Consider the following 25089-nt stretch of genomic DNA (forward strand, 5'->3'; position numbering starts at 1 on the left):
ACAGAGTCCTGATCCAAATGGAGAAAGGGAACCAGGCGTACCTCAACCTGGAGTGGGAAACTTGATAGGAGGTCAGAAGTACTTCAGCTTTGGATTCTCATTTTCCTTATTTAAGGAACTGAGCACCAGAAGGTAGAGACTGAGAAAGGGAAGAGAGAAAGTATCAAATCTTCAGTGTGTCCTTCAGATTTCAACTGTAGCCTTATTTAGCAAGTCTGGACAGTGAAAAGTAATAGTGGACTGATAATTTTTAAGCAACCACAGCATGACAGGTAGTTTTCCTTGCATGGTACCATTCTTGGAACACTAAGAATGTAGTAGTTTAAAGCAAAAAGAGGAAGTAAGGGTTATAGGTACTTTGGCTACTGCTTATTACTTAAGTGATGCCATTTCTTAGATTGTATTCATCATGTTACTGATGTTTTGAGTTTCACGGTTACTTATGTTACCTTTCCTGGCCATTTCTATCATAACTTTATGCAGTCATTTTTGCAACAGGACTTCCACATTTCACAGCTCTCTTTCACGTTAGATTCTAATATGGGACCCAAGGCCGAAACATTAACAACAACAAAATGATGGCAGTACTCAAAGAGATGTTACATAGTTTGAAGTACAACCAGTTTTTTACAAACATACATATTAAACACATTTGAAAGTTGTTTCTTCCAGCACTTTAACAGGGCCTGTATGCTGGGGGGAATTTTCTTCCTCCCTCCTCTTTCTCATTCCTACATATGTACATAGCACACAAATACACAGATGGGCATAGAAAGTGGCATAAATATAGCTTGATGAGTTTTTACAGGGTAAACGTCAGAGTAATCACTGTGTGTGCGTGAGAGAGAGAGAATGCTTTATTCATGTACAAACACGATTTTCAGTCGCCCCTCCGGTTCTGTTGATCATCTTCATCTGTCTCTGTCCCTGGTATTTTCCGATTTCTCTTCTTACCAAGGGAGGCCTTGAATTTTGCTTTCAGAGGTTATCATTATTGTGTACTTCTTAGTAATAAAGGTAATTCTGGTACGTTCTTCTTTTGCTGAGATATCCTAATTGCCAATTTTCTCCCATCTGTGTTTAGCCTGTTATTCACTTATTCCCCATTTTTCTAATCATTTTCACTCTATTTTGTTTTGCTTCTCCATTTCATTCTCTTCAGTAGCATCTGAAATTCCCTCTCATTTCTTGTAAGACCTTTGATACTAAACATCAACAGGCAGATAGCAGTTTGAAGTCTTGTAGCAGTTAGTATTCTGATTTTTTTCTCATTGATAATTCTTTAATAATCCTTTACTCAGGTTGCTGTTATTTCATTTGCATCAAAATCTCACTGCAGTCTGTTTTCTCTTTAATATGGATCGGTATGTGTGCTGATCTTACTCATTCTCTACACACTGCTTTTTCCTCACAGTTTTCATTACTTTGACTGGTCTCCATGGTATCTGACAACTCTGTTAAACTTGGAGCTTGCTGCCTGGTAGGAAGGCTTGCTTTTGGCTTTTGTATTCACATCATCTGTCTCTCTTAATCAATTTTAACTCTGCTAGTTAGTTTTCCTAGAAAGCAGAAGAAACTAGGTGAACCGTTCTCTTTTTTAGCATCCCCTAAATAATCTGGCGTGTATCTCTGGCATACTGTTATTTGAAATTTCTTGCCCTAGATACCAAAACTCCAAGCAATTGAAAGATTATTGTCAGTGTTACAGGTATGTGTCAGAGAGAAGGGAGTGGCCGGGCTTCATAAGCATACTTGATCAGGAGACGGTAATCAAGTCCTTGTTGGACCTTTTTCTGATAGTTTCCTCATTCATAAACCACAAAAGCCAGAATTCTCTGGGATGTTGTGAGGAACACAGGAGTATGTGAGTAATGCTTTCATAATACAAAGTACTGAACAAATGCAAAGTTTCAATTCAGCACTGGTTTCAAGAGTGATTTAATTATGGAGGTGATATATGATGGGATTTTTATTTTGTGATGTTCAAGTGTTTAGGAATCTGTTGAACTTCTCTTATAACAAAGTTACCAAAAAGAAAATATTGTCCCTTTAACTGTGGTGCTCCTAGTCTGGGCCTTCTGCTTACTGTAATATCATTGTCCTGTTAGGCTACTAGACTATACTGTGTCTCACTTGCGTATGTCACATTTATAGGTTTCTTGTAATGTCTCCTTTAAGTGTGTTCTGCTGTGAATTTGCTAGCATTCACATGGCTTTGGACTATGCCAATCAGATTGTCTTCCTTGTCTTCTGCCTCCTTCCCCAAACCCCAATGATGGATGATTTAGTTTTCCATATGACAACTGCCTTTCAGTTGACCCAAAAGCTTTAGAAGAGTCACAGCTCCACCTTTCAATGACTTTTTTGCTCTCCCTTTCAAGGGACATACCACTGATTTTTTTTTTGCATATGTGCTTCATTTAAGGATAAGTAGAAGATAGAACAGGAGAAGGAAAGAAAACTAAAGTTTAATAAGAACTCTTAAATAGAATTTCAGGAGTCATTCTTGGATTTCTCCATATTAGGCCAGAGAGTCAAATTACTACAGAGATGGGCAGATTAGTAAAATGCTGTACTTTTTGTTGGCTATAATTTCCTTCATATCTTCAGTTTACCTAACTTTAAGAATGCTCTCTAAAAAAAGTTTTAAACTCTGTGCCTTTGTTTGGAGGCTTCTCATTTGTCAGAAGCTCTTAACGCTCTGAAGTTGCCATTTCTATTAATTGTATACCAGTTAACTCCTTTTGGCCTACTTATTACTTAAAATATCTTTTGCCTTTTTTACTGTGCCTATATCTGGCACATTTTACATTAACATCCTCTCCCCTTTACACTTTGCTTATCCTATAGAAATTATTTACTTTTATTTTTTATTAGATAATATACATGGTTTAATCCAAAAGGTACATAAGGTTTTATGAGATTTCCCTTTCACCCCTGCCTTTCCATGTAGGTAACAAGTACTTACTTCTTACAGTTTCTTATAGTATCCTTCCAGAGATATTCTGTGCAATAACTAAACTAATGCATACATTCCTTCTTAACCCTTTTAGAAAATATAGTATGATACTGTCTTAATGTACACCATTACACTTTTCTTCTCATTCGTATCTTGGGAGATCATTCATGTCAGCATATGAAGCAGTCCCTCATTCCATTCATGGTCTTATGTCAGTTCTACTTTGACCTCCTGAATATTCTTGTAGTCTGAAGTATTTCTACTGGAATTCTCCATTTAAAAGTAATACAGAATCCATCTGATTATGTGCAAATAATGATTTCAGATTCTTTTCTTCATGTACAGAAAACCTTATTGTTATAGCTAAAAACAAGCTATTAAATGCTAATAAGATAATAAAATTATTTTTATCTTTATAGTTTGAATCAGCTTGGGTACTGACAAATATTGCTTCAGGAAATTCTCTTCAGACCCGGATTGTGATTCAGGCAGGAGCTGTGCCCATCTTCATAGAGTTGCTCAGCTCAGAGTTTGAAGATGTCCAGGAGCAGGTAAAAAAATGAAGCAAAGAAAAGCAGGTCAAAGAATACCATTTTTTCCTTTGGTCTTACATTCAGGGCCTCAGTTTTACCACCATGACAAGCCATGATTCATCACAGGAGTGTTCTAGAAATCTAAACCAAAATAGAAAATACCATAGTGAATGTAGGCAGAATTTCTTCTGGATTCATAAAACCATTTTCCTTCCCCTTCCAACGCTGAAATTTTTAAAGTCCTATATACTTTTTATATTATCATTTTTAAGATGTTATCTTTAAGTAATCTCTACACCCAGTGGGAGGCTTTAACTCACAACCCTGAGATCAAGACTTGCATGCTCCAGCAACTGAGCCAGCCAGGCGCCCTAAGCCCTGTATACTTTTTTAGAACATGTAAGCAGTTACTGGGCTTTTACTTGTAGGGATCTCTAGTAAGTAGCAGGTCTTTGCCACTTTTATGCAGAAAAAAGACCTAGAAAACAGGTATTTTTTATTACCGCCAACTTTATCAAATTCATAAATATAAATCACTGCTAAATGAGTATGATTTTCTTCTGCAGCTTAATTGAGGTATGATTTACATACAAAAAACAGCATATATTTAAAATGTACAATTTGATAAGTTTTAAGATACGTATATACCCGTGGAACCATTATCACAGTCAAAGACAATATATTCCTCCCAAAAGTTTAATAGCTTTCTGCATTTTGATGCTCTTACATTCTTTGATTCTTTGTTCATTGCTTTCTTTTGTAAATAAGCTTAAGATAACATTTTTAATCCACTGAATAAGCCATTTGAACCTCTGCTCTGTATTAAGGGCTATATGAAAGGTTACTTTGGTGGTGGGGAGTCCCCTGACATAAAAAATACGTATAAGAACTGGTTGGTTCCTCCTTTTAATAAACTTATACCCTGAGTGTTCACATGTATACTTTATAATATTACTGATCTTCTTCCCCCAGTCCCACAACTACTTCATTTGATTCCCTGATAATGAACTTAGAAATGTTCATAATGTCAGTGTGTACGTTGATTAGCTACCATATAATTTTGTAAAGAGTTATTGTGGTATTTTGGCATCTGAGAGAGTTCTGTACAACCTGTCATTAATGAGTAATTTTTTCACAGGCAGTCTGGGCTCTTGGCAACATTGCTGGAGATAGTACCATGTGCAGGGACTATGTCTTAGACTGCAATATTCTTCCCCCTCTTTTGCTGTAAGTTTCTATTCTTACTATTTTTTTTTGAGTAGTAAAAATATGGAAAGTTCCTCAGGAAGCAGTGCATTTTTAGAAATCATTTTGAGTTTTCCATTGTTCTTTTTCATTACAGATACTTTCTTATTAACTTGTTCAGGTCATTTCTTCAGGCATTCTAGCTTACTCCAGTGCCAGTATTCTGAATTAGTGCTGTTAGAATTAATTCAACTTTATTTTCTGGAGAAAAGCTATTTAAAGACGTGTTTATGAGTAGCATTAAATGATTTAGTATTTATCTTATGCTATCAGATAATTAATGTCTATTATATAGTTTACCATTGTATCATCATGCTTATAGGTTATTTTCAAAGCAAAACCGCCTGACCATGACGCGGAATGCAGTATGGGCTTTGTCTAATCTCTGTAGAGGGAAAAGTCCACCTCCAGAATTTGCAAAGGTAAGGATTAGGCTTATGGAAATGGGCAGAAAAAAGTACAATTAAAAGAGTGTAGCAACAAATATTAATGTGAACAGAAAGATTGGTAATTTTGCATAAAATTTAAAATGTTAGAATTTTATCTGTTTCTACAGAAATAGGGCTTTTTGTTTCTGTGTTAATTTGGGATAAATTTTCATTGTAAAAATTAGCTCTGAATTAATCTTAAAACCTGGCAATTTTTGTTTATAGCACAGTAAAATTCACAATTTATTAGCTTTAGCACTTGTGAAAATGTCTTTGCTTCTTTGGTCCACAAAGAGTGTTTTTCAACAAGGAATCTCATTCTGAGAACTGGTGTATACTTCAGTCTCTGAAATTATTTTCCTTGGTCTCAGCATTCCCAAAGATGGAAATGCCACTTGGCCACTTGTTACTCCATTTCTAGAAGTATTAATCACCCCAGAAATTACCAAGTGTGTGCTGCTTGCCTTTTGGAATTTCTCACCTCACTTCTGGCTTTTATTCCATTGAATTTCATTATCATGTCATCTTCCCTTTACAGGTTTCCCCCTGCCTGAATGTGCTTTCCTGGTTGCTATTTGTCAGTGACACTGATGTACTGGCTGATGCCTGCTGGGCCCTCTCATATCTATCCGATGGACCCAATGATAAAATTCAAGCTGTCATTGATGCAGGAGTCTGTAGGAGACTTGTGGAGTTGTTGATGTAAGATATCTTAAAGTGTGTCTGTTCTTTTGTCCCTATGTTAGTTTATTAGTTTCTAAATGCTGGTAAATACTAATTAATACACTGTACTAATTTATTGGGCTTTGGGCTACTCTCTTTTGTAACTTATATTGATGTCAAATCTGTTTGTTTTGAGGCTTATATAAAGAACTGCTCACCCTTTTGTTATGAGCAGTCCTTCGGCGGGAACATTTGGAAAACTGTGTAATTCCAGTTAGTGATAAATAACCTGAGACCAACCCCTGGATAGATAGCGAAAGGCATATTGCCACTAAAAGTCATTCCTTATCTTTCTGTCTCATTTAGAGCTTAATCTAGACTGGTGTTAGACTCTGAATTTTATTTTGCTGTATCTCCTTGTGATGCCTTTGTGTAAACAATTTACGGCTGTATTAATCCAATTTTTAGACAGTTCTTTAGAAGAAAAAATTAGACTGATAACATAATGGGGAAATGGTATGTTTACTAGCCACATGAAATTTAATTGAAGTAAGTACAAAGTAGATGAAAGGAGACATTACCCCAAATGTGATATGTGGAATGCATCAGATGAGTTTAATGTGCAGAATACAAAACTCTGAGAGTACAGCTGACCACAAACTGAGTACAGATGAACAGCATAATGCTGTTATGAATTAAAGGCAGATGAAGCTGCACGAGGCAGAAGTACAGCATTCAAAACCTGGGAAGTAACCTTTTATGTTCTTTAGTCACTAGATTATGGTGTATTTTAACCATTTCTTTTTAGTCATCAGATCCTAAAATAAATGTGAGAGAAATGGCCAAGTTTTGAGAAGAGTGATCAGTCTCATTAAAGGGAAAAGAAAAGAGAATTTTTAAGGGAAGTTAAAGCATATTAACCTGAAGTTAAGATTTTCAGTAAGCTTTTTTCACATATGTACAGGGTTTCAGGGAGAGTATATTTTTGACTGGTAAGTTGGCTGAGGTTTAATAGAAAGAGTTCACTCTTTGAAGTGTGGAGCCTGGCTCTCATTTTTAAGTTAGTTCACCTGTTGGCACATTTTCAACTCTGAGGCAGTGAAAACTGTATTCAAGAATGAGAGGGAAATCTTGGTATCCAGGTGATGAAATACCTGGGAAAGATTATTAGGAAAGATTTGTAGTTTTTATCCAAAAGTGCTAAATAAAGGGAAAGATAATTCCTCTAGGGGATATACGAAACCCATCCTCCTAGGGTTCTCTTAACAACTACCGTAGGTACCTTTCTGCTCTAACATCGTGTTACATTATTTGGTTTGGATTTCAGCCCTAAGGAAAAGAGACTAAGGCCAGAACTCTTGCATTGATATTTCTTTTTATGGTTGCAGGCATAATGATTATAAAGTGGTTTCTCCTGCTTTGCGGGCTGTGGGAAACATTGTCACAGGCGATGATATTCAGACCCAGGTATGAATAAGTGGTGACTACTGTTTCCCTTCAGAAACAGTACATTGAACCCCGTGATTATGTTTCTATTACAGTATTTAACTCCATGTTTTTGGGGAGAGTTTCATTAATGTTTGTCAAAAATGTTGCCTTAGGCAGCTCCTTTAGTACCTTCACTGTCTCTATCTGGTCTGTTTCTTGGAGCAATTTTGGGTTCCCTTTAGTTAGGTTTATTTCCCACTACTACTTGAAGTGGTTCTTGGGAGCATCTGAAGCCTCCAGTAGCAGCCTTTCTCTGTCATCTTCATCTCCTCTCTGATAGCTTCCTTCTTTTTGTGCATGCTAAATCTCCTATGTGAGGAGGATTCTTCCTTGTTCTTTTTTTTTTTTTTTTTTTTTGAGAAAGAGAACAAGCAGGGGAGGGGCAGAGGGAGAGAGGGAGAATCTCACGCAGGCTCCATGCTCAGCAACGATGCAGGGCTCCATCTCATGACCCTGAGATCATGACCTGAGCCAAAACCAAGAGTTGGACGCTCAGCTGACTGTGCCATCCAGGTGCCCCTTCTTTCCTTGTTCTTAATGTCACTCCCATTCTATTCAACCTCTGTATCAAGATATATCATTCACAGTGGCTTGTTCTTGATCTCTCTGATGCAATGGCATTGTCTTTAAAATTCTTTTCCTAGGCTTCTGTGGTGTTCCAGTTATTTTGAGTCTCCTGTCTCACAAACCACTTCTTAGCACGCTCCTTTTCCTGTTCTTGTTTGTGGGATTATCCCCTGGAGGGGATAATTATTCACTGATTTTATTTATAACTTCAGCTATCACCCTGGTGCAGCTTGATTGAGAATTGAGAATAAGATTTTAGCCATAACTCTTTCTTAACCAGCTCTGACTTAGGTGGAAGACATTTAATGTCTTCACTTTTCTAATCCCTAAAATTTGGATTTGTACTCAAAGGTGTCTTCCAAATCTAATATCTACTTCAAATTTATGCTTCAGAAAGGAACCCATTATTTTCCCTGGTATATCGGGGCCTCTGCTTATTTGTTATTTACCTCAGTGAATGGCACCAACACTTGACCAATCCAAAAACCTGGACATTAGCTGGATTATTTCCCTGTTTTCCACCTCTGTCATCAGTCACTAGCTGCCATCTCTACTCATCCCTTGCATTTCTTGCTATATTCCTGTATCACCAGAAGGATGCTTATAAAATGCAAATTTGATCATGTCATTCTCTGACCTAAAATCTTTTTATGGCCTTCTGTTGTCCTTTGAGGGTGTTTAAGATCCTTTAAAATCTGGCACCAGTTTTAATGGAATTCTGTGCAACAGAATGAGGAAGCCCTTAAGCACTGATATAGAAATGCCTCCAGGTTGGGGCACCTGGGTGGCTCAGTCAGTTGAGCGTCTGACTTCGGCTCAGGTCAGTCATGATCTCATGGTTCATGGGTTCGGGCCCATGTCAGGCTCTGTGCTGACAGCTAGGAGCCTGGAGTCTTTCAGATTCTGTCTGTCTGTCTGTCTGTCTGTCTCTCTGCCTCTCTCTTGTTTGTGCTCTGTCTCTCTCAAAAATAAACAAACATTAAAAAAAAAATACCTCCAGGTTATATCATTTAAAAAGAAAAACAAGGAGCAGAATATTGTGTGGAATATATTAGTATTTATATAAAAGGAGGCAGAGAGGAGAGAAAAAAATAATATGTATGTTTGATTATATTTGCATAAAAATTCTCCAGAAGAATACATAGTAAACTAATAATCTTGGTTGTCTCTGGAGAACTGGGTTGCTGGCATACAGGAATGGAAAGGAGGCTTTTAACTATATAGTCCTTTATTATACTTTCTGAATTTTTAAACCATTTCACTGTATTTGCTATTCACAAAAAGGTTCTTTCCCTCCCTGTACCATGCTCTGTGCTTCTGCCATGTTTATTCCTTAAATTAGCTATGACCACATTCAGCACTAAGATTTAACACAAGCTTGCTTCTCTCTGCTCAAAACATAGGCTTGCATCCCCATCCCTGCTTTTAACCACTGGCTCACACTAATGCACACTCTACCACTAATGTCGTCTCATTCTTCAGGACTTCCTGTTACTGTTTTTTTCTCTTGAGAAGCCATGTTCACTTAAGTTAGGTGTGCCTTCTTTTGTTTCATCCATCATACCACTTATCACACTGTATTGTAATTATCTAATCACTAGATTGTAAGCTTCTAGAGGGGGGAACGGTGTTGATCTTGTTCATTTTTGTATTTCTGTACAGTCTTAATAGTTCCTGGCACAGTGTTTAATACTGAATGAATGAAGTTCTGTATCTATACATCTACTTCTGATGCCCCTCAAGTTTTACTCCTGGGTCTCCAGTAGCCTGTTAAATATTTCTGCTGGCATGTCTCACATTTGTCTCTCTCAGTTTATCTTCTTCCCCCAGAAAGCCAGTTCCAGGTCTTGATTTTTTTTCCCCCCATTTCAGTTAATGAGGTAACTATTCACTCCCACTTGAAGCTTTGCAGTCATATTTGGTGTCTCCATCTCTCACACCTTGTATAGCAAGTCACCAGCTCTTGTTGATTCTTTGTGTTTCAGTATCCACGTCTAATTACCTTAGAACCTTGAAAGGATTTGTACTTCACAGTTTTAGTCTCATTCTTCCTTGTAGCCTGTTGTTAATTTTAGGGGTACAGAACTCTTGCTTAATAGCCTCACTGCTCTATTCTTTCCTTATTTTGGTACTTTGTTGTAGCTTGTCTCAGCATTTTTTTGTTTCCAGCCTTTCTTATCTGCTGTGTCCTTCCTCCCTCTTCTTTGCTTATGAAATCCTATCCATGTTTCAAGGCAATTTCCCCACACCCATGAAGTCTTTTTTCATGATTACTCTGCAAGTACTGTCTTTAACTTGTGACAGGTTTATTTTTTTTTATTATTTGACTTTTTTTTTTTCCAAAAAAATTTTTTTTAACTTTTATTTATTTTTGAGAGACAGGGCATGAGCGGAGGAGGGGGAGAGAGAAAGGGAGACACAGAATCTGAAGCAGGCTCCAGGCTCTGAGCTGTTAGCACAGAGCCCGATATGGGGCTTGAACTCACTCACTGTGAGATCATGACCTGAGCCGAAGGACCGAACCACCCAGGCGCCCGGTGTTTGGATGTGTTTAGTTTCTAGAGCACATCTTTGGCATTTAAAAAATGGCTTTGTAATATCTTTTATACTGTTAAGATTGTGCCTCTTTAAACACAAGTTTTAATATTTTTTGAGCTGTATTAATAGGCAACAAATGGCTTTATTTTAATTTGCGTGTCTTTCATTACTTGTGAGGTAATCTATCAAAATTGTAGTTTCTCTTAACAATTTACATGTTAAAGACAGCAACCATCTTATCTGTTGTAAATTTTTTTTTGCATTACATAGTGTGCATTTTAAATTTTGTATATTTTGACATGCAAATATGTCTATTTGATGAAATTTTAATTTTCCCCCTGTAATTTCTTCCATTGTTTTTATGCTTTGAAAGTCCTTCACTATCCCTAAACCAGCTATATACTGATAGTTCTGTTTTATGGTGTCTTTTTTATGTTTACTCTTTAAATTGGTTGTGGGTTTATTTGGTAATGGGTTAAGAATTTTTTAAAAATTCTTCTCAAAAATAAAAAAAATGTTTTTCAACCAGTTAACCTCAGGAAGAACTTTATTATATATTTAATTCCTTATAAATACCCGCATTTGTTTCTGGACTAGATATCTGTTCTATTAGTTATTCAGTGATTGATTCTTGTGCCTACCACAGATTATTTCAATCATTTTAACTTCATAATTTTGTTTTGGTAGAGTAGAGCTCCTTCGTGTATGTTTGTCACTCTCTTTCACCTCTGTAAGCTGCATGATAGCTGGGGTCCTATCCTTTTTTATCTTTGTGTCCTCTAAAGCACCTGGTGTACTTCATGTAGTATGTATTTGTTCATTGATGGCCAGGTACAGTGTTATCAGAGGACTTAAAAATCTGAGGCTACTTCATATATTTACACATCCAAAAGCTTTTTAATATGCTGTAGGGATAGGAAGGTGAAGGACTAATACATTGTAGTACCTTATGAAGTAGCAGTTGTACAGTTACAATGTGTCTAGCAGAACTGCTTTGGTAATGTTAGAAATGAATTCTTATTGTCAGTGAATATTCTTTTACATATATAAAGTTATTTCTAAAATTTCAAGGGGAGACATTATTTCTTTGCCTATATTGTTCCTAAAATAAAGGAGTTAAAGATTTACTTCTCTTTGGATCAATACAGATTAAGTTTCAAACTTTTCCTTTTAGGTAATTTTGAATTGCTCAGCTCTGCAGAGTTTATTGCATTTGCTGAGTAGCCCAAAGGAATCTATCAAAAAGGAAGCATGTTGGACAATATCTAATATCACAGCTGGAAATAGAGCACAGATCCAGGTAATCCCATAGCATCTGTCTTTTTTCTTCTATTTTTATTGATAAGGTTTAGGTTTTTTTCTGTTGGGCTTACATTTTTTTTCCCATTATTGCCTTGCAGACCATTAACCTCCAACATTTTTATCTATTTTTTTTTTTTATCCTACCTTACAGAAGTTTTATCCTACCTTACAGACTTTTGAAACTTATACTTTGGCCTTGGTTTTTCCCTGTGCCTTAAATATTTGATGATGTGCCAAGACCTGAGAGAGTGTCTTGTATTTTTGAAATGTTATGATGGTCTTTATACTAAATAGATAGGCTTTACTCTTGCCAAGTAAAATATTTTTTCCTAGCAGACCTCATCTATTGGATAACTTCAGTTTTTCATAAAACCTTTGGGGACCCATTTTTCTCTAAAAGGTTATCTGCCCTTTAATTTTGTTCTTCTGTTAGGTGGGAGAGTAACACATGTGGAAGATAAGCAGTGGGCCAAAGGGTTTAGCACAGGCCATGAGAAAGGCTGAACAACTGGTTGTAAAAGATAAAACACAGACCTCTGGGACTTTAATTGGAGGGGAATCATAGAGATAGTTATCTCATCCAATACTCTCATTTAAGGATGAAACTGAAAAATGATTTGTTCAAGGGAACCCCTAGTAAATGACAGATCAAGATGAAGTGTCTTTCCACTAAACATTGCTGACTTTCTTCACTAGTGTAATAGAGTTCTTGATCAGGAAAGCATGGTTAGTCATCCCCAGAATGCTGCCAGGGACTGAGATTGATAGCTATAGAAGTTCATACCATAGCATGCATACAAGGGGATTTCAGTGATAGTTGATTACCTGCTGCTGTTCGTGTCTTATGTAGAGTTTCTCAGTTTCTTGATATAGGAAATTATACGAACCTATTTTAGGTTCTTGAGCTAAGGAGAAACATGAAAAAAGTAATTTGAAGCAGACTATTTTAGTGTTCATATATGAGAGGGGGTGAGTAAAAGTACTCTGCCTAACTATAGGCTCTGCTGGTAATCTGGGTGGGAGTTGGTAGGTTGGAATAGGATTGAGGCAGTGCTAAAAGGGAAGGAAAAGGGTGGCTCAGGAGGTTTTAAATTGAGATTGTAGAGACTTAGTGACTGATGAAATTTAGAATAAATACAAAAAAGAGCCTTTGTAAATACAAAAAGAAGTTTGAGAGGAGACCTGACCTGATATAGAGGGTAGATGATATGTTTGAAGTGATTAGCAGATCTAAAGCAGATTGTTGGCTATCATGGGCTGGGGCACCCAAAAGTGAGGACTGGAGGGTTATATCACAAGTGTCGGAGTTGGATGCTGTGAAAGAAATGAGACTAGCGGAGGAACAGAAAATTGAACTTCCATAATTTGTTACTGTGGGTGAAATGAGAGAGGACAGTCAAAGAGAAAAGAACTTGGGCAGAAAACTAGGAGATTATAAGAACACAGACTCCAGGGAGAGTTATCAGTGTACCAAGTACAGTTGAAAGGTCAGGGGTGAGAGGACTTCTAGTTAATTTTTAAAGGAGGGAGGCGTGTCATTAGTGAAGCTAGCTAAAAAGTTATAATTAGTATCATGAAATTTTTGCAAGTTTTGTAATTTCCCTTTTCATTTAATTTTTAAATTTCAGACTGTGATAGATGCCAACATTTTCCCAGCCCTCATTAGTATATTACAAACTGCTGAGTTTCGGACAAGGAAAGAAGCAGCTTGGGCCATCACAAATGCAACTTCTGGAGGATCAGCTGAACAGATCAAGTAAGTACTAGCCAGGTAGCATCTTGTAAATCAAAGGAAAAATTATTATGTCTACTAGTTATGAATGCTCTATGCTAATCTCTTGCAAGATTGTTCTAAGTTTCATACTAGACTCAAATTCTTCCATTCCCTCCTGCTGAAATAATTCCAGGATAAGAGAAGTAAGGCATAGTTGAGGTTTGAGACAATATTAGTATTTATAGGGTGGCTTTAGCCTACTCTGGAGCTTTTTTGTCAGAAACAGGTAGTCTAGAAGGTTACTTGTAGAAGCCTTAAGAATCTAACCTTGGTACCTAATTCTTGCCATTTTTAAAAAAATTATTATTATTATTTTGAGAGAGAGACACACACACACACAGAGTGTGAGCAGGGGAGGGGCAGAGAGAGAGAGGGGGAGACACAGAATCGGAAGCAGGCTCCAGGCTCTGAGCTGTCAGCACAGAGCCTGACACAGGGCTCGAACTCTTGAACTGCGATATCATGACCTGAGCCGAAGTCGGACACTTAACTGACTGAGCCACCCAGGTGCCCCTAATTCTTGCCATTTTTAGTTTAGAAGTCTTACTAGAACTGGATCAGACTTGAAAGAGAAGTCTATCTTAGAATAAAGTGCCAAATTTAGTAGAGGCAAGTGTCTCCTGAGGTCCTGTAGTATTCAATAGAGAGAGATCTCTATTAGCTTGAGACTTAAATGACTCCTTGGGTGGCTTATAATCTTACTGACTAGAGAAGGCATAAATATGGACAGGAATCAATTCCTCAGAGGAACATCATATAATTAAATGCTAAATTATGGGCATTCAGTATTTCAGATAAAAAAAGATTAATGATGAAGAGGAAAATGGAACTTAGACTCTTAGTCTGCCTTAACTTTCTTTATGCGGAATTCAAATGAGGGGAAGATGATTACAAGTAAGTGTTGGGGGCACCTGGGTGGCTTAGTTGGTTGAGCGTCCGACTTCGGCTCAGGTCATGATCTCACAGTCTGTGTGAGTTCAAGCCCTGCTTCGGGTTCTGTGCTAACAGCCCAGAGTCTGGAGCCTGCTTCAGATTCTGTGTCTCCCTCTCTCTCTGACCCTCCCCCGTTCATGCTCTGTCTCTCTGTGTCTCAAAAATAAATAAACATTAAAAATAAAAAAAATTAAATTAAAAAAACCAAGTAAGTGTTGAAGTACTAATCCCTTCCTCATATGTAATATCAGGAAAAATACAACTACTCATATTGTTGCTTTGTGGGTTAAATGTTCACACTTAACTATAATTTTTAGTGCTCTGTTAGGAATTTAAAAATGTAAAAGGTAAAGTAGTCCTAACATTTCAGGAATTGGTTAGATACAGAATATAACTATACCTGAAATAATATTTAAATAGACTAACACATTGCAAGTAGCTATTTTAGTAAAGTTCATAATGGACGGGTTTTCGAGGAAGATTTCAAGTGGTCTTCAGAAGCATTTTGTATGAGATTAGGCTTTTTTCGACCTCCTGGAGATTCTATTTCTGGGGTACTATGATTATAAATATGCCACTACTGGTAATGGCATTTATCCCAGTAATGGCAGTAATAAGTAATGTAGAAGATACATGTTTTCTTAATTGAAATGGTTAAACTGTACACGTATTTTTAAAACATTTCTAGGGGCACCTGGGTGGCTCAGTGGGTTAAGTATCTGACTTCAGCTCAGGTCATGATCTCACAGTTTGAGGGTTCAAGCCCCGTGTTGGGCTCTGTGCTGACAGCTCAGAACGAGCCTGCTTTGGATTTTGTGTCTTCCTCTCTTTCTGCACCTCCCCTGCTTTTGCTCTCTCTTTCTCTCAAAAATAAATATTAAAAAAATAAAACATTTCTAAAATACCATGGTATATTTCATTAGAAACTATTCAGGGTTATTTTGCTCTGTTAGAGAAGAGTAAAAAAGGCTACTATTCCATTTTAAAATTCAGCATAGTTATTTAATATTAATGGAGTTCATTATCAATCTCCTAGCAGTTTCTTCTTAAACAGATGAAGTTAGTTGAAAAATTATTACAAAAATATTACAGTCCAAATTACAGAAAATAAACGAATAAAAGACATCTGGGTGGTTTTTGCTTATTCTTACTGAGTAGACAAGATTTAGATGCAAGAAACAATTAGAGTAACTTGGAAATAATCCATAATTTTAGGTTAATATAATCAAATGCTAAATGTGCCTTGGTTCTTAAGGGATAAAGAATATCCCTTAAGAGGATATCCCTTTATGAGGGATAAAGAATATGGCCTTAAATTAGAGAACGTTTCATGAAAGAGAAGAAACTCACCATTTGGGTAGAGATTTGGTTATTTTGGAGGAGAGAGAATAGCAGGGGAAGTGTGAGGGAATGTGCACAGATAATGTTATTGGAAGAGGCAAATCAATATTGCTATAGTTTATTCTTCTGCAAGATGAGGAACTGATGGGCTTTGGAAACTGGGATGAAGGCCTTAGTATATTGGGAAGACTCTGAGTGTCTTTAGTGTTAAGAGTAATACAAAGAACATAGTATTTTGAGCAGAGGAAAGAGCAGTTGGATGTTCTTAACATCTTCATTAGTGTAGTTAGCGTATAGTGATGGCCAGGATTAAAATAATACTTATAGTAGGAGTTACAGATCTTGATACTGGAAAGAAGGATCTGTAGGACTTGTTGGCAGGCTATAAGCAAGGAAAGGGAAGAGTCAAAGATAAATGGGGAAAATGGTAGGTGGGTGCCCCTTTCATAAAAATTAGGACACAGAAGAAGCAACAGTGGTATATAATAGATTAATATAATAGTGATTAATCTCTGTGTACTTTTTCTGTATGTTTTTCTGTGTTTTCTAAATTTGTAACTAACATAATCACAAAAGAAGCTTGCTTTTTGTTTTTTAAGAAAAACAATGAGAATGATACAGATACGTTAAAGGAATGGTTGACAGGTTTTGGTGACTCAAAACTATGGTGTAAAGGAAGGAGAAATGGTCAGAAATAGCTTTAAGCCTGATTTCTGTTAATAAGAAATTCTGTTAATTGTCAGTAAGCATTTAAATAAAGTTAGACATTATTAAATTCATTCCTGAGTAAATAATAAAGCTAAATATGGTATGAACTTACTTAAAAAAATTAAGACTTTTTAAAGGAACATTTTTAGTTTTACAGAATTGAGATGATAGTACAGAGTTCCTATATACTTCCCTCCCTTGCAGTGTCTTCTATTAACCTCTCACATTTAGTGGAGCTACATTTGTTAATGAACCAGTACGGATACATTATTAACTAAAGTTCATAGTTTATATTAAGAATCACTTTTTGTGTTGTACAGTTCTATAGGTTTTAGTGAATACATGTCCTCTTTCTGCCATTGTAGTGTCATACAGTGTCACACTGCCCTAAAAATCCCCTCTGCTTCACCTATCGTCACTACTCCTTTACCCCCACCCCTCAAATCCCTGGCAACCACTATACTTTTTTATTGTCTTTGTAAAAGTTTTGTCTTTTCCAGAATGTCATATATTTGGAATCATATAGTGTGGAATCTTTTCAGACTGGCTTCTTTCCCTTAGCATGTCTAAGTTTCCTTCATGTCTTTTCATGACTTGATAATTTATTTTTATGACTAATATTTCATGTCTGGATATACTACAGTTTATCCATTTGCCTATTGAAGTATATCTTGGTTGCTTCTAGGTTTTGGCAGTTGTGAATAAAACTGCTGTAAACATTTGTTTACAGGTTTTTGTGTGGACCTCAGTTTTCATCTCAATTGGGTGAATGTCCAGAGTACAATTGCTGGATTGTATGAAAAGCTTTATAAAAAACCACCAAGCTGTCTTCCAAAGTGATTATCCTTTGTTGCATTCCCACCAGCAAAAAAAAAAAAAAAAAAAAAAAGAGTTCCTGTTGCCCCACATTGTTGTTAGCATTTGGCATTGTCAAGCATTTTGGATTTTAGCCATTTTAATAGGTGTGGCATCATTGTTTTAATTTGCAGTCCTCTAATGACATGATAATGATGTTGAACATCTTTTCATATCTTACTTGCCATCAGTGTATTTTTGGTGAGATGTACAGGTCTTTTGCTGATTTTTAAATTCAGTTACTTGTTTTCTTGGAGTTTCAAGAGTTCTTTATACAAAACAGAACTGGCCTGTTGGGCCCATGGTGGCTTTAGCACCTGTTTCAGAGGTGTGATTATCTACAGGAACAAAAATGAAATCAGTCAAAAGTATACTATTTTGACAAGTTGCTCATATTCAAAGAAAGAGGGTGTTCTAGTTTCTTGGAGTCCAATAATTGTGGAGGGGAAAAAGTGGAGATGGTGCTTGAGAACTAGTTTTCATTTATTTGTAGCTTTATTTGTGATAAAGTGTAGCTTGGGTGGTTGAATGGGTGTGCCTGTTTTTATTTCTACAGTTGAGAATGACCCACTTAGTTCATGAAAGCTTTATGAAATTGAAAGCCTTGTTTGACTAAATTGTTCTTTGTATTAATTTAGGTACCTCGTAGAACTCGGTTGTATCAAACCACTTTGTGATCTCCTCACAGTCATGGACTCTAAGATTGTACAGGTTGCCCTAAATGGTTTGGAAAATATCCTGAGGCTTGGAGAACAAGAAGCCAAAAGGAATGGCACTGGCATTAACCCTTACTGTGCTTTGATTGAAGAAGCCTATGGTAAGATAGAGTGTTTTAAAATGTCCTGAAATTGTTTTTCTTCTTGCATTTCTGGCTTGTCCACATCTGTTCATGACAGCAGACTCCTTTGAAAGATTTGTTCTCTTAAGAATAATGTTTAGTATGTAGAATTGGAAAAGAATATGCATTAAGTGCGAAGAGAAGTGAGTACCCTTCATAATTTAGCCATTTAACACTGGGCTCTAAGTATCTTCCCAGGTCCCGGGCTCTGCTTGCCCTTGGTACTCTTTCTTACTGAGAGAAAATAAGAAAATTTCTTACTCTTCCATCTGAACCTTTAAGAACATCCGTATCTACTGTAGATGATGTACTGTAGATGATGCCTGACTCTATTCCAAGATTTACAGTTCTAATTTTGAATTGCATCTCTCAGTTCCTGTGTTTTAAAAATTTTTTTTTGATATGAAATTTGTCAAATTGGTTCCCATACAACACCCAGTGCTCATTGCAACAGGTTCCTGTGTTCTTAAAGTGTTCCTGACTCTAAAGGTTTCTGAGTTTGATCTTAAAGAGTCACTGCCTTTTGGCTTCTTCATTCTTCCAGTCTCTCAGTCTTAACTATTAATCATTGGTTTAGCAATGTACATTAACCTTTTAGTTCCCTAAGTGATTTTTAATGTATAGCTGGGATTGAAAACCACTACTCCAGGGTTTGCTTATTCTTACGATTGGAATTAGGGATCACAGGTTATGTTCATCTTCAAGTTTATCAAATAATGCAGAATTGTTTTCAAAATGATTTTTAACAATTTACCATAAAAAATACTGCTTATAAAAGCTATAGCCACTTAGTGTAAGACATTTTGAAATATATAAAAAAGAAAAATGTTCCTCTACCTGGAGATCTTTCTCCACGGAGATAACGATTAATATTTTGATGTATATATATTTTTTTTTTTTTTCAACGTTTATTTATTTTTGGGACAGAGAGAGACAGAGCATGAACGGGGGAGGGGCAGAGAGAGAGAGGGAGACACAGAATCGGAAACAGGCTCCAGGCTCTGAGCCATCAGCCCAGAGCCTGACGCGGGGCTCGAACTCACGGACTGCGAGATCGTGACCTGGCTGAAGTCGGACGCTTAACCGACTGCGCCACCCAGGCGCCCCTTGATGTATATATTTTTAACATGGATATGTATATGTTTTTTTTCCTTTGAGCAGTGTTACCTTTTATTTCCAGTATTGCTGTAGTGGTTAGGTTGCTTATGCCTGCAAGTAAAAGAAAGCTCAGATGAGCTTGAACTTAGTAATGGGAATGTGTGGGGTAACTGTTCTAGTTGGACTTACTAGTTTAAGCAGTAGGAGTTGATTCTGGTTATTTTAAGGTATTATACATTTGTTGACATATTGGATAGCTCAGAACTTAGAGCCAAATAATTAGGCCATAGTTATAGTTCATTTGGAACACTTCTGCTACTGGCCTTAGACACTGGATGATATGGTGACTGTTAGGGAAATCACTGCTTCTGGGGACTGGTTGTTGCTTGCATGTGTGTTTAAGGTGTCAGTTTGTAATACTAGCATTCAGATGTAATCCCAGTGATACTTTATATGCTGTTACAAAATACTAAAGAGGTAGAAGTAGAGAAGAGAATCTTCCTTTAAAGAAAGGAGACACGACAAAATATAGTGTCACTGGGGTTTCCAATACATATATACAAAGGACGTATATGTATACATACACACAAAGAGATTTTTCTTTCTTCTTCATTCTAGGTCTGGATAAAATTGAATTCTTACAGAGTCATGAAAACCAGGAGATCTACCAGAAGGCCTTTGATCTTATTGAGCATTACTTCGGGACCGAGGATGAGGACAGCAGCATTGCACCCCAGGTTGACCTTAGCCAGCAGCAGTACATCTTCCAGCAGTGTGAGGCTCCTATGGAAGGTTTCCAGCTTTGAAGCAATACTCTGCTTTCATGTTCCTGTGTCAGACCAGGCTACCCAGTCAAGTCCTCTTGTGGAGCCCACAGTCCTCATGGAGCTAACTTCTCAAATGTTTTCCATAATACTGTTTGCGCTCATTTGCTTGCCTTGCGCACCTGCTCTCTTACACACATCTGGAAAACCTCTGGCTCTCTGTGGTGGAATACCCTTCTAATAAAAAGGGTAACCAGAACGGCCCACTCTCTTATGGAAAATCCCTAGGCTTTGGAGATCTGCACTTAAATATTATAAGAGTCATGGGAATATACACACATTAATGTGGCTCCCTTTCTTTGTGGGGGAAAAAGAGGACTCCTCCTCATTCCCTTTAAAGTGGGGAAAAACACTGATATTAAAAGATGAGACTAAATCTTTATCTTGAATTTCACACAACTACTTGCAACAAGGGAGATGTTTAGACCTGTTGTGTACACTTCAGAGTACTTTTCATGAGTTCTTCCACAGTGAACCCTTGGATTACCTGGTGGCTTTTCTAGCCAAATTTGCATTAATCCTTACTGAGACTGGATGGTTTTCTTTCCTCTATTGGCGCCATTCTTCACAGATATTAAACCATCCGCTCCCTCACCTTCAGCCTTCAGTGAATGTGCTTTCTAGTTGTCAGGAATGCTGAAGAATTTAACACTTTGACTCTTAAATGTGATACTGGTTTGAAGATTCCCTTAGAGCAGAAAGGAGAGGGCCACATATTAATTTGTATGGCTATCGCTTCTCTTTGGACTTAAGTGTCTTAGGATTTGGAAGTGGTTCAATTCTAATGCTGGTATGAAGATCTAGAATCCTTAGTAATCGAAACAATATCCTATCATTCAATAAAATAAAAAACAAAAAAAATCCCTCCAGTTTTCCCAAACTCAACCAGTGTGACTAGAGGCTGTGTTTCTGCATTAAAACAAATGTTTCAGGCTTTGTGGTCCTGATGAGGGTCCTCATTAAATTGGAAGTTCACCTTAGGTGCTTTTCCTCTCTGTGACTGGCAGATAACACATAATTTTTTTTAAAGGTAACCTAGGGAAATTTTTTTCTTAGGTGCAGCTTGATTCTAACGTATTCATGCTGCATTATATGATCCCTTTAATGTAGCATCCTTATCTTAAATAACCACCTTCTCAACATGACTTGTTCAACACAAATAAGGGCAGTGATCTTTTTTTTTTTTAATAACCTCATTGTTCCCTATTCATTTCATCTCCTACTAGTACTGCCCAGTCAAGTCCCCCCATAAAATAAAAAGTTTTTCTACCTTCTGGCTCATTTAATGATAACTGCAATGTACCTGCAACTGGCGCTTCCAGTACTGTCTTCAGTGATCCACATTTGTGCTTGGACTGGAATGAAAAAATAAGCTTAATTGCCAAGAGAACTGCAACTGAGTTCAATACGACTTCTTGGTGCTAGATGGCCATCTTGACTCAATGTTTGGACACACTATCAGGAGAAGATGTTTTTGTTACGCTGTTCAAAATGAATTCTGAAGGAAAAGTCTCTCACTTCCGTTTCAGAGACTACCCTTTTAAACCTCTTTAATCTTATTCTCTTCTAGAATTCATTATAACCCCAAAATGTAACTATTTGGAAGTTCCCCTGACAGGCTATTCTACATCTCTGGTAAATCCTGCTGAACATTAGGGATATTCAGAGCTTTCATACCTCATCATGTTGTTATTTAAGCAGCCAACTTATGTGACCTGATTTAAACTTTAAAAAATCCACTTCAAAGTAGAAAGATACAAAGACAAAAGGACATTTATCAGCCAAGCGTGTGACGCATTCTTCACATCTAGTCTGTAGTTGTGTCTGTGCTCTGGATGGATACCGTCTGATGTCTGTTACTGATGGAACAGCCACTGCAAAACTAGTCAATTCCCATCTATAACTTACATTTTCTAGTGCTGCTTTGTGCTGAAAGGACATTTTAGTTTACTGCACTTGACCTGTAAAAGACTTTGATTCTTTGTAATTTTAGGGACAAATTAGGTGGTTAATTTAAAGAAAAACTTTCAATTTTGCCTTTACATCACATTAAAACTTCTTTCAGAAGGGTAATAGAAGCACTGATTATAGTAAAAATCTTGTTTTTAGCTTTGACTTTTTTTGTGGCTGAGTTTTTTAAACTGTACATCACTGGTAACATGTCATTTCTCTAGGATGTTTTAAATCATATACCTTCTGTTGGATAATTTAAAAATTCTCATTTTGATATTGGATGGAAAAAAGATAAAGCACACAAAATTGTTTCCCCAGATTAGTAAGAACAGCATCCATTGGGAGTTTTTGCCATTGCAGGTGTCTTCAGTGAATGAATTAAAGTCCATTTAACTACTGTGGTCTATTTTCTGTCTAAAATAGGAATTTATCTTGCTCCTGTCCTAGAAGTTCATGAGCCATGAGATACGAGCTAAATTTTTTTTGCAGTAAAATGGTTTTTTAATATAAAATTGGAATTAACTGAAAGGTAAATCCCAGCATAACTGTTGGAATTGGTAAAGTGGCAGCCTTTCTGGTTATAGAAATGAGACTTTAGGAGGTAACTAAGAACTAATTTTAGTTCTCTGCCTGGTAGATTCTATTACTTTGAATTTATTGAAATGTTACTATCATTAAGATGTTACTCATTATAAAAGCATGTTAATTTCAACATAGGAAAACTCTTCTGCAATATTATATACTGATCAGGGGAGAAGTGGCTTGGTTATTCTCCCCTTCCTTTTTTTTTTCTTCCTCCAAACTTTCAAAGTATATTCTTTGAAATGAAAGGTGGGGGGAAAAAAGCGTTGAAAGCATTTGGAATATAAAGGTACCCTGTATTTGAAGGACCAGATTAGATTGAGAAAAACCAGGAAAGGTTTTAAGATGATAGGTATGAAAAATAGATGGAGAGAGTTTTCTATGGAATACTTTAATTCATGTTCTTGTCACTAAGTAGGACTCTTAACCTTTGTCAGTTGTGCTGTTTTGAAAACTATTGCCCTAGGATTCCATCTGCCAGATAAAGCTAAATGGGCTCTGGGTCGTTTTTCATATTGTCACAAATATAAACAATGACAATTACCCCATAATAAATCTTAATTATTATTCAAAATTGTTGCTGATTTGCCTGAGAAAGAAAATGTAGTATATTTTATACACCAGACTTTGTCAACTAAATCCTGTTGTACATGGCCGCTCACAGGCAACCTTGAATTTACTTCTCTAGTGCTAAACATTTCAGTTACTTAAAATCCCCTAGCTTGTGGTTGCATTATGAAAGGGTTTTCCTCAGGTTGAAAATTTTTTCTTTCTTGCTGATTAGTTTTGTGGACATTTCTGTATCAATAGGCAAGTCATTGCTTATTGATATTTTAGGGCTTTGGGCTTTTTATATATACTGGAAATGTTGATGTCTAAGGATGTTTTTCACTTAAGGAAAAGGATCCACTTTTAGAAAGGGGCATTGTTTGCTTTTCATATTTATATCCTATTTTCTACCTCCTACATTCCAAAATTTGCTCATTTGCAGAGATAGGCATACCTATATATGAACTCTCAAATCTGAATTTTTTGCCATCTGAAGTTAACAGTCACTTTTCTTCTGTTGTTAGGTGAGCAGAGTAAATACATATCTGCCTAGCTGGGAAATATTTTGGCTACCTTTCTCTATCATCAAAAGTTAAAGTTATCAGGATACCTGGCTGGCTCATAGAGCATTTGACTCTTGATCTCAGGGTCATGAATTCAAGCCCCACACTGGGCAAGGAGCCTACTTGAAAAGAAAAAAAGTTAAAGTTACCTTACTTAACAATATTTTAAAAATTAAAAATGAAATATTTGTTTCCTTATGGGGCGCTTGGCTGGCTCAGTTTGTCGAGCATGTGATTCTTGATCTCAGAGTCATGAGTTCAAGCCCCACACTGGGAGTAGAGATTACTTAAAAAAAGTTCTGTATTTAAGTTAAAGTAATTGAAGGCCAGATGTGGCACCAGTGCAGTAAGTCTGCTCAAATATAGAGTATTCAAATAACATGGCTTTATTATCAGAAAAGGATAGGTAATAATAGTGGGTACCAGGACATCACAAGAATGTGTGATAAAGTAAAGCAAATATTGTATGCTAATTTAAAACTACCAAATTCCTACTAGGTATAAAATGCATTTGGAAGTTTGGGGCAAGAAGAAAAGATTAAGGGTAGAAAAAGAAGTCCCAGTCTGTTTTCCCGTAAGTCAAAAACGCAACTAGTCTTTGAGCCTCTGCTGTGTGCCAGGTGCCTGTGTAAGGGCTTCTGTTTTTTCTCTTTGATCTTACAATTGCTCTTTGAGGTGGATAACTGTCACTAGGACAGAGGTGAGAGAATCAAGACTTAGGAGAATTTACTTTGCCCCAAGGTCACAACTCATAGACACTGTCCAGTGGTGGGACAGAGCCCTGCAGGTTGTGTCTGGAAGAAAGTAGCAGGCATGGTAGAGGTGTTCTGTACCAGGAACTCTCAGAACTGGACTTAACAGCCACAGCTGGACCAGCTTTTTGTTGGACCATTCTTTCTGACTCTGTCATCAGCACCCTTAAAAGAACTAAATCAGGTATGAAGTTGCTTTTAGGTTGCGTATTTTGGTAATGTAGACCCTCTCAGCCCAAACTTCTTTCCCCTTCTGTGGTGCTAAAATTCTGTATATGACCTGACAAAACAACAGAAGTTAAAATATATATGCAAGTGATTGATTTTGAGTTTAATAGCATAATGGGTAAACTTAGAAACATGTTTCCATTGAACAAACTCAATTGTAGAAGGTATTGATTGACACAGAGAAGGAAAGGCTTTGGAATGAAGAAGTCTGCCTTAGAAAGCAGTGCCATCCATGGACATGAATTTAACACAGCTGACTTCCTAAAGGAGTATCATCCCGAGGAGTATCTAAAGTTAGATCACCTTTTAATGTATGTTGTTGAGTATGTTCTTACTTCATCATTATGACCACTCTATGTTGTTTTTCA

At 36.8% G+C, this 25089-nt stretch overlaps 1 protein-coding gene and 1 long non-coding RNA gene across 5 annotated transcripts in view; one reads left to right on the forward strand and one right to left on the reverse strand.

Moving 5' to 3' along the window:
• The window catches only part of KPNA1 (karyopherin subunit alpha 1), a 71110-nt gene extending 47907 nt beyond the window's left edge, over window positions 1-23203 (forward strand). For all 4 annotated transcript variants that reach the window (XM_047098512.1, XM_047098511.1, XM_047098513.1 and 1 more), the window contains 9 exons: window positions 3379-3510; window positions 4631-4719; window positions 5060-5159; window positions 5704-5867; window positions 7217-7295; window positions 11596-11721; window positions 13352-13479; window positions 17973-18151; window positions 19889-23203. In XM_047098512.1, the coding sequence (XP_046954468.1) occupies window positions 3379-3510; window positions 4631-4719; window positions 5060-5159; window positions 5704-5867; window positions 7217-7295; window positions 11596-11721; window positions 13352-13479; window positions 17973-18151; window positions 19889-20076 (1185 nt within the window). In that variant the 3' untranslated portion in view covers window positions 20077-23203. The remainder of the gene's footprint in view (window positions 1-3378; window positions 3511-4630; window positions 4720-5059; window positions 5160-5703; window positions 5868-7216; window positions 7296-11595; window positions 11722-13351; window positions 13480-17972; window positions 18152-19888) is intronic.
• LOC124525896 (uncharacterized) lies at window positions 3348-21451 on the reverse strand. Its single transcript, XR_006965581.1, has 2 exons — window positions 21398-21451; window positions 3348-3633 (listed from the first exon to the last, which is right to left on the reverse strand). It is a non-coding gene; the product is annotated as an uncharacterized LOC124525896 (long non-coding RNA).
• Window positions 23204-25089: the final 1886 nt, after the last annotated feature.

This window comes from Lynx rufus, unplaced genomic scaffold (genome assembly GCF_022079265.1).
Source record: "Lynx rufus isolate CCGP_SWC_20201006 ecotype Redwood Valley unplaced genomic scaffold, mLynRuf1.p SCAF_5, whole genome shotgun sequence".
NCBI lineage: Eukaryota > Metazoa > Chordata > Mammalia > Carnivora > Felidae > Lynx > Lynx rufus.